Source organism: Thermobia domestica, chromosome 6 (assembly GCF_964235325.1).
Source record: "Thermobia domestica chromosome 6, izTheDome1.hap1.1, whole genome shotgun sequence".
NCBI classification, from domain to species: Eukaryota; Metazoa; Arthropoda; class Insecta; order Zygentoma; family Lepismatidae; genus Thermobia; species Thermobia domestica.
Genome location: NC_137459.1, coordinates 140,521,822 through 140,541,862, shown reverse-complemented (window position 1 = coordinate 140,541,862; position 20,041 = coordinate 140,521,822). Strand labels below are relative to the sequence as shown.

At 36.0% G+C, this 20,041-nt stretch overlaps 1 protein-coding gene across 2 annotated transcripts in view; it reads left to right on the top strand.

Annotated features, from left to right (window-relative positions):
- LOC145688242 (cell adhesion molecule Dscam2-like) overlaps window positions 1-20,041 on the top strand; it is an 802,178-nt gene that overhangs the window by 238,509 nt on the left and 543,628 nt on the right. For both annotated transcript variants that reach the window (XM_081762176.1, XM_081762175.1), the window contains exon 5: window positions 8,860-9,305. In XM_081762176.1, coding sequence (XP_081618302.1) covers window positions 8,860-9,305 — 446 coding nt within the window. The remainder of the gene's footprint in view (window positions 1-8,859; window positions 9,306-20,041) is intronic.

Genomic DNA, 20,041 nt, shown 5'->3' with positions numbered 1-20,041 from the left:
ATCACAAAGTACCTAAAATGCCAACAAGGACAAACGTTAACATTGTGGTATTAACTCAAAAGAATCATGCTTTTCTCACGGTGAGTTATATGTAGCTTCCTCTAGAGTGAAAAACGTAAGGAATGTATATATCTACTCACCAAACAATGGCAAATGTAGTTTATAAGCAAGTATTCTAATAAAACAACTTAGTTAAGTCTGAAATAAAATGAAAATAACATCGAATACAAACCAGACTTTCCTTTCACTACAAATTTCTTAATTCGAATTTAATAGCATTATTGTTGCTTTTCTTTTTAAATGAATTTCCGTTCACCAAATTTTCCATTTTTGCATAACCGTGCACTTCGTACATAAAAGTACGAAATTTATTAAATAGTAACAAATCAATTTATAGTGAGTCACCTATGTCCTATAAACATATTTCCCCCGTGCGAAGAGCGGGCATTTCAGCTAGTTCTAAATAATAAGAGATAAATAGTAAAGGGGGTAGATGCAAATTTCGGTACTCGTAATTGTCTAAATTGGAAAGCATAGAAAAAGAAGTAATTAGTTTTTTCTAGCCATTGTTATTATTATTATTATTATTATTATTATTATTATTATTATTATTATTGTTATTAGTAGTAGTAGTAGTAGTAGAAATAGCTGTAGCAGAAGTTGTAGTAAATGAAGTGAAATCTTTGAGTTTTATGTGCCACGATTATGCAGAATAGGCTAAATGGGGCCGTAATGAGAAATGAATGAAATAATGGAATGAAGAAAGTGGAAGGAAACTGGAAACCCTCGAGAAAACCCACGCACACGGTGTTTGTACATCGGAAATTCCACTTGACACAGCAGGGATCGAAGCAGGAACTCCACACAGCAGAGCTGAAAGCTCTACCACTTAGCCACCGTGTCTCCTAGTAGTAATAGTAGTAGTAATGCTAAATGTATGAGGAGATAACAGGAAATAAAATAAACTATTAAAACATCAAAACAATTATTTAGAATGTAAGGATATTTTGTAGGTTTCTAGAAAAAAAGTATTGTGTAAAACTGGTAGCAGTGTCGCGTGCACACCACATGAAGGAGTTTCGCTTGTATACCGTGACATTTTCTTAATCAATAACAAAAACGGAAATGATACTTGATTTCTAACATTCCTGGTTTTAGTAAAGGGATTAGAATGGAGATGGAATGTATTCGTGAGACACTTAATTGATTTAACGTAACATCTTCTCGCTATCTACTGTCCCCTACAGTTTTTACCAAGCATCTTATAAAATACAGGATCTGTCGATACAAGAAAATACTAAAGGCATACATCACAGTTTTCCCTCGCCCACTAAGATCGCAACGTTTTGAGCCAACATTCATGGCGGTAACGAGGGTAGTCAATCAGACGTGCCAATCCTCGATAGTTTTCTTGGCTTCATTGAGTTCATACGATGAAGATACGTATGGACAGATCCTCTATTTTATAACATCCTTGGTTTTTATTCTACAGCAGTGAACGTTATAACCGGAAATGGTAGACTTCTACTACTTCCGGTGGATGAATCTCTTCTGTAACGAACTCAGATTCCAACTTTGGACCTTCTACATTGTGGCCAAAATTAATGGTGATACATGAAGTAGTTCTTAAGATGTTTTCCCTCTCTGATAGACACACAGCAAACATCTCTTCATCCTTAAACCAAACGCCTTAAACATCATCAAAATACAAATTATTGGGTATCAATTTGTGATACTTTGAGGCTTTGAGACATTGATAGTACAAAATGTGGAATGAAATGGCTATGGTTTCAAAGTATATACGGAAAAGAACAAAGAAAAATCTCTGTTACAAGTAATGCAATGAGGATGGTATGTAGGCTTTGATCTACGCAAACTTTCGACTTATAACGACTTAAATAATATATACTTATATAATATAGCTGCAGTTTTGATCTGAACCCAGTAGGTACTTGTTAGTCAGATAAAACTGCGTATATTTTGTTGGTAGGTGAAAAATTGTCTTCTTCATTATCCATGCCGGTGACTTATCAAGCATAGACACAACTTTCGTGTTCATACAACCCACATGAACTTAGCGCATTTTATATTCTGACAACATGCTCTATCTATTCCTTTGCTTCACAATCACATAATGGTCCTCTTATCTCTGGCTTCCTTCGTGTCCCACACACTCCCCACTTTCCCCATTATTTATTGATGCACCTGACACACTAGATCCATGTGCAGTCAACCTTGCATTGTGCTTGTTATGGTTCCATAATCTGCACTTGAATAGCACATTCTTGCTCATCGAATATATGTTTGCGCTGTGTCACTCTGTTGGAAGGATAAGGCTGATTGTTTATGTATAACACCAGGGATAATCCTGTTGAAAGGGACATGGTTGCGTGCGTCTGAGCTTCGCTGTTCAACAAAATTAGAAAGTTTCCGTCTCACCTCTAGAGACGAGATGAGCAAACACCAGTGCATGCAACCGACTATATACAATGTATCTAGTAATCCCATACCATTTAATACTGTTACTTACGTACGGTGCAGTTACTCTTTATGCAAATTATTATTATTATTATTATTAATAATAATAATAATAATAATAATAATAATAATAATAATAATAATAATAATAATAATAATAATAATTTTATGAGTAATCAACAATAAACGAATTTAAAATATTAGTAAAACATGTTGACGACATATTGTATAAATTGGGCCCTAGATTCGAAACCAGACGTAAGAGCATCGAAATTTGAAGAAATTATAGTAATTCGGATTTCAAATTAAATTGTAGTTCAATGTCTCTTGTAGCATCATTATTGAAAGCGACACTAATCCACGTAGTTCCACTAACACTTGCACTAGTATGCAATAATATAGCCACAGCGTTTGCCTTTATGCATAGGGTGATTGCAAATGTTTGCATTTGATCGTTCCATGTCCATTTCCTGTGAACGTTTTTTTTTTTTTTTTTTTCGTTCTTTCTTGAAGGATGCATTCAAAAGGTACATCTTATCGGCTTGATTAAATTCTACTAAAATATTTCCACGTTTATCTCATTCGAAGGGTTTAGGCAAAATGGTGAATGTCATATCACCTAAAATAGCGGAAATTATTATCTTAAAAGAAACAGTCGTTGATAGCTCATTAGGGGAGATGGGATTTAATCATATAGCCCACCCTACACACATGTAATTTTGAACATTGTGTTGCCCAGACTCATTCCGGAAAATTAGGGTCATGTTTTGTTCGCTTGTGATTGATGAAAGTAGTGGGAGGTGACTAACTTTAAAAATCACTGTTGGTGAAAAATGGTTGTAACCAAGTCGATAATAACTATTGTGCTACCAAAATGTCTTGATCTGTGGCAAAAAGGGAACTAAAGCTCACACCCTCGACACACCCACGCGTTGAGCCAATAAGGGTTCAACTGTTGCTAAGCGAGAGAGCGGATGACGAAAAGGAGTGGAATTCCTGCAGCCGATAGCAGCGCTTGGAACGGAAGATTGTGTGTCAAGTCAATGTGGTATTAGAAAATGTTTGTTATTCTTATGATTCTAACAAATTCACCTTGGAATGGAGCTGAAGTTTTTTTTTTTTTTTTATCATGTTTATGCAACAGCAAGATTATCAAATACAGGATCTACTATTAACGTGGGCTACGAAGGAAGGTCGGGCCTTTAATAAGGAGCAGATGACAAGTACATAAACTATGAGGCAACATTAATTCACAGTGTACACTGTTCCCCACCACACCATTTCGCCTCCAACGAAACTGTATTACAGTACCAATCCATCAGCCTTGGCGATGTGGAAGGAAGATTTCAGTCTGTACTATTGTGAGATAAGATAAAGATCTTAAGTCTCTGACTCCGTCGGTTCTATAATAATAATGTATGGATATCCTTTCACTTAAGAAGCTCCATCAGAGCGAAATTAAAATACTGCTAATTTTACAGTAATTGTGTGATATCTTCAAATAGATAAAAGATAATCGAAAAGTGGGAGGAGAGCTTGCTACACAATATTATTTTATATTATGTACCATTATCACGAATCACTTATCTGCTTTCGATTTCCATTTATTTTCGCGTTTCTAAATGGCTACAAACGGAAAGCTACTAGGTGACTCGTGATAATCATCCACCGTATTGTTCCACATTTCAATTTTCTTTATCAATTTGAAGATATCGCATAATTACTGTAAAATTAGTTGTATTTTAGTATCGCAGCGAGGTATCAGATATCTGGGGAAACAGTATATATAATTGTACTAATCAATAGACTAGCAATAAACGAAGATGAGCCAACTGATGATTTATGTGTTGCAGATATTTTATAGATATTTATCAAATGGCCTGACTCTTTAAAACCACAATTTTTATGCATTCATATACAGGGTGTTTCAAAACAACACCGACAACGTTTGGGAGATGATTCCTAAGACCAAGATAAGACAAAAAGTATTGACCAACCTGGGTGCATAAATGCTTCCTTTCGGAGTTATAGGCGGCCGAAAACATAAAAAAAATAATCTTATAGGTCCACATCTCCAATACTATGGAATCTACCCTAGTCGGGTCAAGACTTCACTTAAGAACTTGTATGTACCCTATCCAAAAATCTATGTTCCAGAATCCTGTGGTACTTCTGCAACTGTTTTTACAGAGGTAGTTGGTGAGTACTTCAAATTATATGCCCTTAACCAAACTCCCTATGTAAAAATTGTTGCGTGAGTACCTTAGAAATCTGAAACATGAATTTTTGAAGATGGCATGAAACATGAATTTTTTATATTAGTTCCTAAGTGAAGTCTCGACCTGACTAGGGTAGGTCCCATAATTTTGGAGCTATGGGCCTTTAAAATTGATATTTTTATGTTTTCGGCTGCCCATAACTCCGAAAGGAAGCATTTGTGCACCCAGGTTGGTCTATACTTTTTGTATTATGTTGGTGTCAGGAATCACCTCCGAAACGTTGTCGGTGTTGTTTTGGAACACCCTGTATAAGACATACAGGCATACTTGATATAAACTACATATATTTATCAAAATAATGGGAACACTTGCGATTTGCAACTATATGAGATGGTAAAAATTGATGAAGTGTGTACGACACCACCTTGTTAATTCTGTGTTAGGTGGCCGTCAGGTGACGCAAGACGGATGAGTGTGTTGGAACGGGTAGACAGTGGCGATTCAAAATGGAATACCTCTCTAATTTTAAAGAAAAACTGTTCAGAGTGTGCGTTTAATTGGGGCAAGTTTATCTAAGGCAGCCAGTGTGCTAGGTGCGTCACGAGGAACATTATCCAAGACAATAATGGGCTACATAACTATTTGGCAAAACAACACCGGTAAAGAGTAATAATTAATGGAAGAGAAGCCTTAGTGACAGTGGTCGCTGAGCATTGAAGATGATTGCCACCAAGGACCATAGAGCGAATTCGGCAGAAGTAACTGCTGAATGTCGTTATGACGTGCAGCAAGGTTGCGAGGATCGTACCCCGACGCAAGTTGCATAGCCTGGACATTCGCCATCTGATTTAAATTTCCAATTAGCGATCGCCCGCAACAAAGTTTTAGCGCCAAAGTTGTGTCAAATAATAGCCTAATAATAATAATAATAATAATAATAATAATAATAATAATAATAATAATAATAATAATAATAATAATAATAAAGCTGTTCGGTTATGATTTGAAACTCATAGTACTTATGTATGTATGCATGTATGCATGTACAACGTATGTGTGTGTGTGTGTGTGTGTGTAAGTTTCACCACAACTCTGGAACACCTGGATCCATTTTAACCAAAATTATTATACATAATATTTACAGTTGAAAAAGAGCACTCTTGGGAAATACTGCCTTAGCGCACACGGCGAAGGGAAAAGGGAAAACATAAAATGATTGAAAATGACCGATATTAGTGGCGAATCCATAGTTTTCAGGGTTCATGAGCTAATTGATTGCTGTTCCAATTCCCTTGAAGTTGAATTTCAGTCCCGTTATGAGGGTAACTAGCACATCTCGGGGCAGTAGGCGAGGTGACATGAAATGGCCGAAAAGATAGTTTTACGTGTCGACTTCGTAGTTTTCGGGGTCCCTGAGATTAACAGTTGAACTTCTGATGCAGTTATATCCAAATTTAGCCCCGGAGCTCCCTCGTGGCTAAGTGGTTAGCGTACGCGCCTTTGGCGTGGGAGACCCGGGTTCGATTCCCGGCGGGAGCTCATGCGGTTCTGATTCCACGTTAATCAGTAGGTCCACGTCTCATATAGCCTCGCTGCCGAAAGGGACGCTGAACTATAATCAACTCAATCAAATTTAGCCCCCTTTAGTAGTCCTGTTGCAAGATGGTAACGTGTTAAATAATTGAAAATGGCCAATATTAGTGTCGAGTTAGTGGTTTTCTGGATCCTTAAGCTGGTTAGGGACGCTTTTGGGGGCCACTGGAATCCAAGGTCAGCTCTCAGTTTGGGAAGACTCTCTAGAACTCCTACTGGGAGGAGAGACAAAATAAATTATCTAAAACGACCGATATTAATGTCGAATCCATAATTTTCAGGGACACTCAGATAAATAGTGACACTCTAGAGGTGTCCAATTTAAGGCCTCATTGAAACCATGGGAAAGAACTGGTGGCATGTAAAAATATCGACAACGATCGATGGTAGGCTCAAGTCATTCATTTTAAACTTCACTAAGTTATTTGGTAGCAGTCCTAATGTCGCTAGGTCCAAGTTCAGCCTCCAGTGGAGACAAAGTCCCTGAGCACTCGTAGGAGGAGTGGCAGGGACAGTTATAAAAATGATAGGAAATGGCCGATATTAGTGTCGAATCTATAGTTTTCGGGGTCGCTTAGATAAGAATGACACTCCAGATGTCATTTAAGTTCAAGTTCAGCTTCCGTTAGCACCCTCGGGGAGTAAAATTATGGCATGTAAAAATAATTGAAAATGTCATATATTAGTGTCAGATCCATAGCTTTCGGGATTGCTAAAATGTAGAGTGACGCTCTCGAAGTCATTTAAGTCCAAGTTCATTCCCATTTCTAGAGGATGAGGTGAAGGTAAAAATAAACCGTCAAAAATGACTGAGCTTTGTGTCGAAGTCATAGTTTTCCGAGTTGCGAAAACATCTGACACGTTTGAAATTACTTTTGGGAGATAGATATTTATAGATCTACTTTAAGCAACTTTTAATTTGATAAAAGATGTATTCTGTGAAGCTAGGATGTTTAATATTTATGCCAAAAGTGGAGTATCTTCGGTATTTCTGTTATTATGCTTTCAATGAAATAAATGTTGTAAGGAACAAGGGTTAGTGTATATATATATATATATATATATATATATATATATATATATATATATATATATATATATATATGTCTGTGTGTGTGTGGTGTGTTATATTTTAATTAACCTACATTTACTAGTGTGTAACCAGTTACAACAAAATTATGTTTCGGGCTTTTAGATGTAAAACTTTGATAAAATCAATTATTTAGATACAATATATTGAATACTGCATTTTAAGATATTTACAATTTTGATTTTAACCACACATTTTCATGTGCATTATATTAAATCTGGAAAATTCGAGTATGCAACCTGCTCACAATAGCGTACTTAATTGACATATATCATATTGTTCACTGTACGCTATTATTCAACAATGTTATATTAAACATACTGCTTGATGTTGTATGCTGTTATTCAGTAGCATACACATGCAGTATGTTATACAAAAATAAACATTTATCTTATTAATATATTCAGCTCGGGTGCTTCAGCACCCTCTTGACCAAATTATGTCTACGCCACTGATGTTATTGATTGCCTACAAGTTGTTTCCTGGCAAACAATAGAAAGCACTTTTAAGCGTTCATATTTCCGTTCATAGGTTTTAAACAAACTAAATTACTGATGCGTTATTTGTTCTTTTATTTTTTTTTCTAGTAATCATATCTTTCAAATCACCAACTGTTTTATTTTTTTTTTCTTCAAACAACCCATTTTATTTTAATGTACTCAAATATGTTATTGCTTTTAAAATTATGTGTGCTTACTTTTCTAAAACAAACAAACACATTTATGTTATCACCTTCCTTCGATTAATATTGGTCTTCTCTCTTACTATTGTATTCGATAATACCATACCTGTAATTGAGACTGAAAATGAAATCTTTGAGTTTAACGTCCCGCGGTGATGCCGGTTAGGCTAAAGGAGACGGTGATTATGAGTAATGAGTGAAATGGTGGAATGAAGAAAGTGGAAGGAAACGGGAGAACCCCGAGAAAATCCACGCACACGGTGTTTGTCCACCACAAAGTTCACTTGGCTGGAGCTGGGATCGAACCCGGGACCCCAAACACCAGAGGTGAACGCTCTACCACTGAGCCACCGCGGCCCCTACAATTGAGACTGAATATCAACATGGTATTATTAAGAAATTACCATAGTTATTAGTTTTAATGTTTGAAGTACTGATTACAATATAAGTGTTTGCAAAATGACTTCTCAACAGCATGCATCTTTGGTGCATGGGGACATGCGTTTGATTTCTTCTGAGAGATACTTAAAATCTGAACGCATTACTGTAGTTCAGATTCTGCTTTATACTGTAGATTCCTCTTTCATACAGTTCCAATGCTGGAAAGGTATGCCAAACTCCACCCAACTAAAAATGACTTCCTAACGCACAAAGTTAAAAAGAAAAGTAAAAAAAAAATCAATTCACTCCAGCGGTCTTTATTCATACTAAGTTGTAAATGCAGAGGTCTTGTATAAACATGCGAAAAGGCTGTTTTATGTATTATTTCATAATTTCCTTTTCTTTTATCTTTTCAGATGGTATCGTAAAAATCGGCATCAGTTGGAACCTGTGATGTTTACTGAGAGATATCATGTGCGCGAAGGAGTGTTGGTGATACAAAACGTGCAAGCTAGCGATGCGGGGAAATTTGTTTGCGTAGTTAACAATTCCGCCGGTTCGAAACAAGTGGAACGTGAACTCAACGTGTTGGTGCCACTTACCATACATCTCCATCCACAACTTGTTACTGTGGATCTTGGAAAGGATACGGAATTTACATGTACTGCTAGCGGTCACCCTTCCCCAACCATCTCGTGGACTAAGGATGGAGTTTTGTTAAGGGAAGGAGAACGAATTCGTATACCAGAAAATAGTAAGCTACATCTGAGTTCAGTGGAACGCGACAATAAAGGGATGTATCAGTGTTTTGCAAAAAATGAATATGAAATGGTGCAAGCAACAGCGGAACTGCGACTTGGAGGTAAGATTTTTTTAAAAATTCATTCTTATCTACATTTTATATAGCTCGGAGCAACAGCACGTACGTTTTTACTGTACAGAATGTCTCCAATCTGTTGTGCAAAATCACTATCCTATATAAGAATCCTAGGATGACCATTAGGGTGGTTCGATTTTTTTTTTTCTATTTTCGGAACGCTAGAGTGCGCAAAAGTTGTCGTTGGTATAGACAAGAAAAAAAATATTTTTTAAAAATTTATATGTCTTCCTGTCCCGCACCGCCATTGAAATTAAAAAAAAATCCGGTAAAAAGAATAAATTTTCATTTTTTTTAAACGATTAAAGAATATAGGACGAGGACCCTATATAGCCTAAAAGTTTATTGAAGTATATAATAACAACGTTAAAATAAATAAACTGTATTTATATTATATCGTCTGATTGCGCATCACTGTCCAAAATTTGCAAAATTTGCGAATTTAGCAAAATTTGAGAGTTTAACATGCTTTTTTTATTTGTCTTAAAACAAGTACGATAAGGACGCTACTCACCACGAGGGGGGCTGCACTTGGAGTTCCACTACCCAACCAGCCATCCAATGATTAGAATGTACTATTTACTATTGTATTAACAGGTTTATAATTTTACATAATTTGTCCCCTAGAAATTTCCATTTTCCAATATATTTTTGTCCATTACTAGTGACTTTAAACTTTGATTTATTCTGGAGCAACAGTGGCACAGTGGTAGAGCGTTCACTTCTGGTATATGGGGTTCTTGGTTCGATCCCAGCTCGCGCCAACCGAGTTTTGTTGTGGACAAACATCGTGTGCGTGGGTTTTCTCAGGATTCTCCCGTTTCCTCGACTTTTTTCGTTCCACCATTTAATCCATTTCTCATCATCACCCTCTACTTTAGCCTAGGCAACACAACTGGGACGTAAAACTTAAAGATTTGATATTTTATTGTTTTTTCTGATCTATGCGAAAATGTAGGCATGGATGATCTTGACAATAGTGTAGCTCTGATGAAGCTGTCTCTAGCACTGTGCCCACACACTCTACCAGTTATTGATTTGAACTTATCAATTGTGTGATTCCTGAAGTATACAGGCAGATACTCACAAGTAAACCTTACGTTTGGGTGAATCGAGTTGCTAACTGAGACACATATGAGAAAGTAGTACTAAATGTGGTCAGTATTTAAGTGAAGTTGTAGGTGCGAAGCTCCAGGGGTTTAGGAGATACAGCTACCAGAACATCACATGGAAGTACACAATAGTCTTCATACAGTTGGAGGTAAAAGCTCTGTAAGACCTTTTGTAACGACAAAAGGTGAATAACAAATATATGGGTACATATTAGGACTAGGGGGAAGTCATATAGTAAGGGTATACCTGACGGCGGCCATCTTGAAATCCGCCATTTTGAATTAAGGTTAAGTTTTTAAAATAGGAATAGGGTCATGTGATACATGATTTAAGGCGCAAATTTAATCAGAAGAACAATGGTGACGTTAATTTTGATTTACGCGCAATTGGTAAAAAGTTACAGGGAAATTAAATATTGTTGCAGCATATAGTAATTTACCCCACCTTGTAAATTTTGTGTTAATGATAATAATTAAATAAAAAGCAGGTGGATAAATATTAGGTATATGGTTAGAGTTACCTTGATGGCGGCCGCCGTCAGGTATACCATTACTATATGACTTCCCCCTAGTCCTAATATGTACCCATATATTTGTTATTCACCTTTTGTCGTTACAAAAGGTCTTACAGAGCTTTTACCTCCAACTGTATGAAGACTATTCTGTACTTCCATGTGATGTTCTGGTAGCTGTATCTCCTAAACCCCTGGAGCTTCGCACCTACAACTTCACTTAAATACTGACCACATTTAGTACTACTTTCTCATATGTGTCTCAGTCAGCAACTCGATTCACCCAAACGTAAGGTTTACTTGTCAGCAAAGACCAGCTGTATTTACTGGACATATCGAAAGTCATCAGTTAGGGCACTGCTCTGAAGACTTTTCAGTTTTTGACTCTGGCTTTTGTCACATTTAAGGTGGCTCACTACAGCCAGTAGAGTTTTGCGTCTATACATTAGTGTGGAAAGTGTTTCAGATAATGAGGCAAATTGTCACCTTTATATTAAAGTTATATATGCCTATGTGGTTTGGTAGTAAGTTGAGCAACAATTTGACCGAGAGACCACAACATGTTTACGAGACCATTCAGAAAACGCGGTATTTTGCCAGAAGATCTGAAATAAGTTGTAGACCCCACTATAAAACGGAATGCTTATTTTGCTCATCTCCAAAGTTTGCTTTTGGCGATGGTCATTGATGACAGAAACCACATTCGAGAGCTTAGATGCAGACGACGTTTGAAGGCAGGAAAGCAGCTTTTGAAAGTGATCCTATTAGGCATTTTTGCCACCAAACATGAACTTTGTAGCTAAAGGTTACACTGAAATAAAACAATGAAATACTTGTGATCTTACTTCTCCTCCTTTGTTAAGACCATTGACTAATGACGAAATAAGGTAGTTTATAAACAGACTCTAAGCTAGTTATGAATTTCAAGAACTTCCCATGTCATACTCATGCTGTCGAAAGATGCGTTAAGCTTGTGACGGAAGCTTCCGGTACAATGTGTGGACACAGTGCTAGAGACAGATTCATCAGAGCTACACTATTGTCAAGATCGTCCATGCCTGCATTTTCTCATAAATCAGAAAAATGAAATCTTTAAAGTTTTACGTCCTACGATTATACCGGCTAGGCTAAAGTAGATGGTGATGATGAGAAATGAATGAAATGGTGGAATTAAGAAAATCGGAGGAAATGGGAGAATCCCGAGAAAACCCACGCGCACGGTGTTTGTCCACCACAGAACTCACTTGGCACGAGCTAGGATCGAACCAAGAACCTCATGAACAAGAGATTAACCCACTGTTGCTCCGGCATAAATCAAAGTTTAAAGTCACTAGTAATGAACAGAAATAAAAGGGGAAAATTAAAATTTGTAGAGACGAATTATGTGAAATTATAAATTTGTAAATACAATTGTAAATAATACACCCTAATCATTGGGCGGCTGGTTGGATAGTGGAACTCCAAGTCCAGCTACCCCTCGTGATGAGTAGCGTCCTTATCTTACTTGTTTTAAGAAAATAAAAAAAAAAACTGTTAAACTCTCAAATTTTGCTAAATTCGCAAATTTTCCAAATTTTTGACAGCGATGCGCGACCAGAAGTTGTCATGTAAATATAATTTATTTATTTTAACGTTGTTTTTACATACTTGAAGAAACTTTTGGGCCATATACGGTCCTCATCCTATATTCTTTAGTCGTTTCAGAAAAATATTGAAAATTTATTTTTTTACCGGATTTTTTAAATTTCAACGGCGATGCGGGACCGGAAGATATATAAATAAAAGTTATTTTCCTTTTTGTTTTTTTTTTTCTTCTTGTCTATAGCAACGGCAACTTTTGCGCACTATAGTGTTCCGGAAATAGAAAAATGATTTTCTTCGAACCACCGTAATGACCATCCTAAATGCACTTTGGTTTTGTTTCATGTACTGTTGTAATCGTCTTCATAAAGCTTGCCGTTTCCGCTTTATTGCCAGAAACATAGTAGACCCACAGTTAACTAGTTTGAATGCGAATCAGAGTCTAACTTAGACTGTAGACCTATTAGGCCAACACTACACATAGACTTCGTACTGAAAAGGGGAGTAAAATACACAGTATAGAAGTTTGAAATACACGAAGTTATTTAAAGTTATTTGAAATACTTAAAATTACTAAGTATTGCTGGAAGCATTGAGACGCCGTCCTGTGCCCTCTATTGTATATACTATAGCTTAACCTATTGCGAGAGGTCGTATACCACTAAAGTTGTATTCAGTTACCTTCCTAATATAAGTAATGTTGTGCATTAGCAATATCCCTACAAATGATTGAACATATAAACAAGCTTCAATTACATATGTATTTAACGTGAATTACAAGGACGTTGCGTATAATATAGTTGTATGTAGTTTATAAGTTGCGTATATTATATTGAAAATGTGTCTGAGATCTCCAATAGTGTGTGAATTATAAGAGGCATTGATAGACGTCTGCATAACATATTAAAGTTTAGAAATAATATTGACGTGAGCACTCTGGTTACAAATAAAAACTACATTCTTTTGTCCAATTGTGTGCCTCAGCTTAATTGTTGCAACTGTTTCCTTTTATTATTTTTCTGTTCACTCTTTAGCAACTGATTTAAGTTCTGCTAATAATGTTAGTATAGGCTAACTGCTGAAGAATGTTTAGAAGTTGGTGTCAGTCACATCTAAGTTTGGAATCGACCTCACGTCCTTCCAACAATCGTCTTTAAAGCGTGACGCGTTCTTTGATACCACTACTTGTTCTAAAATTTGAATTTTCGACCAGATCTTTCTATAGTGAATTAAATGTTGAGTCATTAGTTTGTATCACAACCATTTAAACATAATTTCACGTGTAACACTATGAGTTCATATTTTAAGGTTATGGGATTTGGATTGTGGAAAATTAAAACCTTTGCGTGAACATTTATGTAAATAAGAATTTCCGCTACATGAAATTCCAATATCGGCGTTTACTATATCATTCACACACATATTGAACACAATTTAAAATGTTACAAATTGGATGCAAATAATGATATTATTTTTTTTACGTTATACAATATAATAATAATAATAATAATAATAATAATAATAATAATAATAATAATAATAATAATAATAATAATAATAATAATAATAAAGATTGAATACAAAATATGGTCATTACATTATAAAACAATTAGACGAACATCTAGTACGTTCGTCAATCAGTTCAATACATTTGTCAATCATCATTCAATTTTTAGCCAGGAAAAAAATGATAAACAGGACAATTGTTCTATTCGTTGCTACAAGTGTACCTAAGTGTGTATCATGCAAGAGTACTTAATATCACCACAGTTATATTTAATGCATACCTCAGCAGAATTGAAAAGGTCTAAGAAACGATCAGAGTTGAACATCAGTTAGACCTAGTCGAACGCATATAACTAGAATTATAAATATCTCAAAGAAATGTCGAATTTCTGGTGCCTTTAATATTGATGTGTTTTCCCTCTTAACTAATAGCTCTATTACTCAGATTTTTCGTTATATTGAAGAAGATAACATGTCCCAAATGTCAAGCGTCCACGTATGATTAGAATTCATATAAAGTATTTTACTTGTACTGTTATACCTGTTATAATTAGGTTCTTGAAACTTTCTAGAAATGTTCCCTAACTAGTAAAATCTAAAGTTCTCTATCGAGTATGTTTCAAGGTAAACGAAAGAAAACAATAGGAAAGAAATACCATTTCGTGCTAGGTCTTTGAAAGGTAGCTAGAATTTACTCTGTTGAGACAAAAAAAAAAAAAAAAAATAGTTGAGCGAATTGCAAACCAAGCACGGTCAGTTCCTCTTCTTACCATTGTAGATTAAGTATTATGCACTTGCAGAGTTTTCTCTTCTCCAGTATATATTACAATAATTCAATGATGCAGTGATCTCATGCAGAAGAAATGAGTTTAAAGCTTTAAATGTGCGTGAGAAATTAAATGTAATTAATGGAGTTCAAAATTGTACGGGGAAAGTGTATGCAGTATGTCGCTGCTGAGTTTGTACTCCAAATATGTCTACACAGAAGAAAGATGTTCCTTGGACGTCCAAGGGTAATCAGTTTCGGGAAGTGAGGATATCCACAGATTGTCTCAGTTTTGTGAGTGGTAGGGCACATAGGTATGTTTCAATGGCAGTGAAAGGGTTAAACAATAACTTTGCGCATATTGTAATTGTTAGTTTCTTTCGTTTTTTTTTTTTTTTTTTTTTTGATTACAAAACGTATCATTCATTGCTACCATCCATATCTTAACGGACAAATTGCCAATAATCGGCATATGTACTTAACTTCCTATCATTCAGCTGGAAAAAATCAGAAAAAAAATCGATTTCACATACTCTATACTTATTCATATAAGGAATGTTTTTTTTTTTTTTTTTAATGTCTAAGAATGCGTCCGTGTTCATTTCACGTGCCTTGCACGTCGTATCTACTGCTATCTACTGGAGTGAAAGTATTTCCAGTTATTTGTATAATAATCCAACAATTTCAAATGTAATTTGTCACCTTCTCCTCTAATAAGTTGTTACTTATTTATTTGTGAAAATAAACCACACTTATAATTTAAGATGAAAAGACTCCTCATTACTTCATTTTACTTACAATGCTAACTTGTAATTAAACTTATGAGATAGTCAGAAAGAGTATTGATTCCATTAGTTTTCGCGGACACTTGGCAGAAAGATCAAAACCAAATATCGGTTTGGAAGTAGTCCAGATAATGGAAGCACCTTTATTCATTTAATCTGGCATATTTTACCTTAAATTGAAAATCAATGAGCAACTTCATTACTTTACTAGTTTGATTGCTTCAGCTATGTTCACCTTGTATCCGTTCTGATATTTGTTGATGCGTTGCTGGAAACAGACTTTGATTCATTGAGTGCAAAGTAGTTCCTTCAACCTGTCTACGAAGCTCTTTCGCTTCCTTTGTTCTGCACATATTGGATGCTTACCTCGGAAGCTCCTCAGCTTCTCTCATCCTGCTCCTAGCACAAAGACACCTCGCCTCTCACACCATAAACTCTTCCAATGCGCTTTACGAATGGAAATTCGCCGTCCATAGTAGAATCGTAAAACTTTATGGATGTGTATGTCTCCAGGACGTTGCTTCGCGTAAGAAGTACCGAAGGAATGGCACTAGGCCAAGCTCTGTCTGTGCTAAATGGTCCATTATTGAGGGGAAAAGAAACCGATCTGATAAAACATAAGAACAAGTTGGACAATTCTACATCTTTCTGGTCATGTGAAATATTAAAAAAGGGTTTGCGCAGATGCAATTTATTACTTCACACATTGTCTTTTCTAAGCACTATAGGACCACTATTCACTAAAGTGTCTTTGAAGTAAGCGACAACTTGGTAGTACCCTATAAACAGCACAAGAATTGAAAGACGCCTTACTTTGGTTAGATTTTGATCACATCATAAGTAAAAATAGACCCAAGTTAAAATATAGATTTATTTTCTTTGTTCAATTTTACGATATGTTTGTATATTCTTACGTTTCCCTTTCAATACAGTCTAGGGAATCCGAATCCTTTTGAGTCTTTATTCTAAAGATTTATTGGTGTCATCCTTTAAGCGAGACTCGTTAAACTCCTTCGCTGAGGATTACGATATATCTTTCTTCGTTTTCTTTCAATTATGTAAATCTCTCACTCACTTAGTTTGGAGAAGTCTCTTGTATTCAGAATCAGTCTTTTGTGACTTTGGCTCAAGTTCCTTTCAAGGATTTTTAAATTAGTCTAAGTGTATTTTTAGTTAATGCGAGACTCATTTATTTTCTGTCCCTATGATTTGGAACTATTTCCGTAATATTAGGTTATATATATATATATATATATATATATATATATATATATATATATATATATATATATATATATATATATATATATATATAAATGATCTTCGCAGAATGACTGCAAACACGAAGAATGCAGATACTGTCCACTCTTTTTAATAAATAATGTCTAAGTTCAGTTTCTACATGTTTTATTTCAAACATTTCAAAATATTATTATAATTTGCTAATAATTGATATTTACCTCCGTTTTCAGTTCCGATTTTATAAAAAAAAAATGCGGATCTAAAGCTTAAGTTGGAATTCAAACCACCTCAATATTTTCAAAATTTAAAGCTCTTACCCGGGAATCAAATCCGGGACTGAGTGCGTCAAATGCGCACACGCTAACCACTACACTACTGACTGTGAGGATGGCACATTAAAATTTGATTTTATATGCATAGGGTGTCTCTTAACTATGAATATAAACTTCGGGAAGTGATTCTACAAGATAAAACAAGACAAAAATTTCCTATTAACCTATGTCTGGCATTGAATAGATTATAAATTACAGTCTTCCGAAATCATGGCATGCAATGATAAAATCCCGATATCATAGGGACATTCCTGTTTGCTTTAATCCAAGGACGTATATATGTCAATCTACTTCCAATTAAAAGCGACTTACGGCAACCACGGAAATCGGACATTATAGCATTCGTTATGTACGACATTGATGTCTCGCAAATGAAATATCGTTAATTGGTAATCAATGGTCCAAACATAGCCATTTTCGTCCGTGTTTACTTTCGAGGGTTCTCAAGAATACTTTCACTCTTATGAGGATATATAACGCGCCACCGCTGCATAATTCTGAAGCTTGCGTCTTTGGATAGACTATGCTATGAGCATATAATGGGTGTATAATTTGGTAATATTGAACTTGAAAGTTCATTGCCCCATGAATTTGGGAGCCTGCAGATCAATAAACTACTCATTACCATACATAGGTGGAGATGACATTTTCTTTTATTACTTGTATGTGTTTAGTGTTGTCCCCGACACGAGACGAGACGAAAACCGCTTTCTCGTGTCGTGTTATTGTAGAAGTCTAGTTTCGATTTTCGAAGAATTATTTCTCGTCTCATTTTGAATCTCGGAAAGATTTTCTCGTCTTGTCTCGTTTTGTAAAAGTATGCACAATATATTTTTTTTTTTTTTATTTTGACTTCATCTTGAAGTGATGATAACCACCTCCCGTGGCATAAGAAGTTCACTTAGAATACGATATAACATTATTTAAACCATAGCTATTATTGGAGCTAATTTCGTAATGACCTCCGCACATTTAGACGATGATAAATGTTCCTATTGTTCGTGCAATAACTTTATCAATTTATAGTTGTTATACTGTAAGTTATATAACACTAAAACTGTGTTTCGGACCTAAGACTTCGGTGAGCTACTATTCTCTGCAAAAGTCGATATTTTTATTTTTTTCATTTCGTCTCGAGACGAAAATCGATATGCAGAATGTCCCATCTCGTGGACAACACTACGTATAATCACCTCCCGAAGTTTGTACAGTTGATTTTAGTCTTTACTACTGAAATAGTAGAATACATTTCCATTCCCATGAAGATTCCCAACGTATCTTAGGAAACATTTTCTTTTAGGTGTTTTGTGAAGATAGAAGACATAAATTTCAACTCTATAATGACATCTCTAAGCTGATAAACTTATCGTGGCTTCCCGGGAGTAAAACTGTCACAAAGTAAAACTAAGGTATATTTTAAGAGCTTCAGTTTTATTCTTACTCAGCAAATAAACGTTTCTTATTTTATGAGGCGTGTGACGGGGAAAAGCAAAGCAAAACTCTTTTTCTAGTCAGCAGTCTTAGCTTTCTTTTAGCAAATTGTGTAGGTGATATCCGGCAATATCTCAATGCATTGTCTATTATTATTATTATTATTATTATTATTATTATTATTATTAGTAGTAGTAGTAGTAGTAGTAGTAGTAGTAGTAGTAGTAGTAGTAGTAGTAGTAGTAGTAATAGTAGTAGTAGTAGTAATTCATTTGTTGAGTTTTCATTTCATTAAAAAAAAAAAGAAACTAAACAACACGTTAAGCATATCATGTTTCGAAATTCTAATATTCTTATACGAGGGCTATCCAGAAAGTAGATTACGTTTTCGTCTGTGTCCGCTAGGGGCGGGGCTAGCGCGGCCATCTTGGGGTCAGAGCGTTGCGCAGCTCAGTCGGCATCTAGCCGTGCTAGTGAGAGGTTCGTGCTGTGCTCCGTTAAGATACTGTGACGGTTTGAAATGTCTGCGTTAATTGAAAATCCCGCGAGCTGCGAGGTGCGTGCAGTAATAAGGTTTCTGACAGCAAAAAACTGTAAACCGATAGAAATCTATCGGCAGCTGTGTGAAGTGTATGGGGACAACATTATCACTGAAGGTGGAGTGCGACAGTGGGTCATAAGATTTAAAAATGGCCGAACCAATGTTCACGACGAAGATCGAAGTGGGAGACCCAGCAAAGTGACTGCCGATCTTGTCGAAAAAGTCGATGTTAAAGTCCGTGAAAATCGAAAGTTCACAATAACGGAACTTTCTTTGAGTTTTCCACAAATTTCGCGAAGTTTGTTGCACGAAATCATCAGCGAAAAGCTTGGTTACCACAAGTTTTGTGCAAGATGGATTCCAAAAATCTTGACAGAGGACCACAAAAATCAGCGAATGGCTGCAGCGTTGCACTTTTTGGACGCCTACAATAAGGATGGTGACTCTTTACTCGATCGCATCGTTACTGGTGACGAAACATGGGTGAAACACGTGAACTGTGAAACGAAATTGCAATCAATGCAGTGGGGGCACACAGGTTCTCCCCAAAAACCCAAGAAATGCATGCAAACAATGTCGGCAAGGAAGATGATGGCGACTGTTTTTTGGGACAGAAAAGGTGTGATTTTGGTGGACTTCCTGGAAAGAGGCACTACAATAAACGCTCAAAGGTATTGCCAAACTCTGCAAAACCTCAGAAGAGCAATTCAAAACAAGCGCAGAGGAATGTTGAGCTCTAAGATCTTGTTGATTCACGACAACGCCCGGCCCCACACGGCAAATGTCACGCGTGAAGTTCTTGAATCTTTTCAGTGGGAGTTGTTTCCTCATCCGCCGTACAGTCCCGACCTGGCACCGAGCGACTTCCACCTATTCCCAGCAATGAAGAAGTGGCTGGCTATGCAGCGTTTTG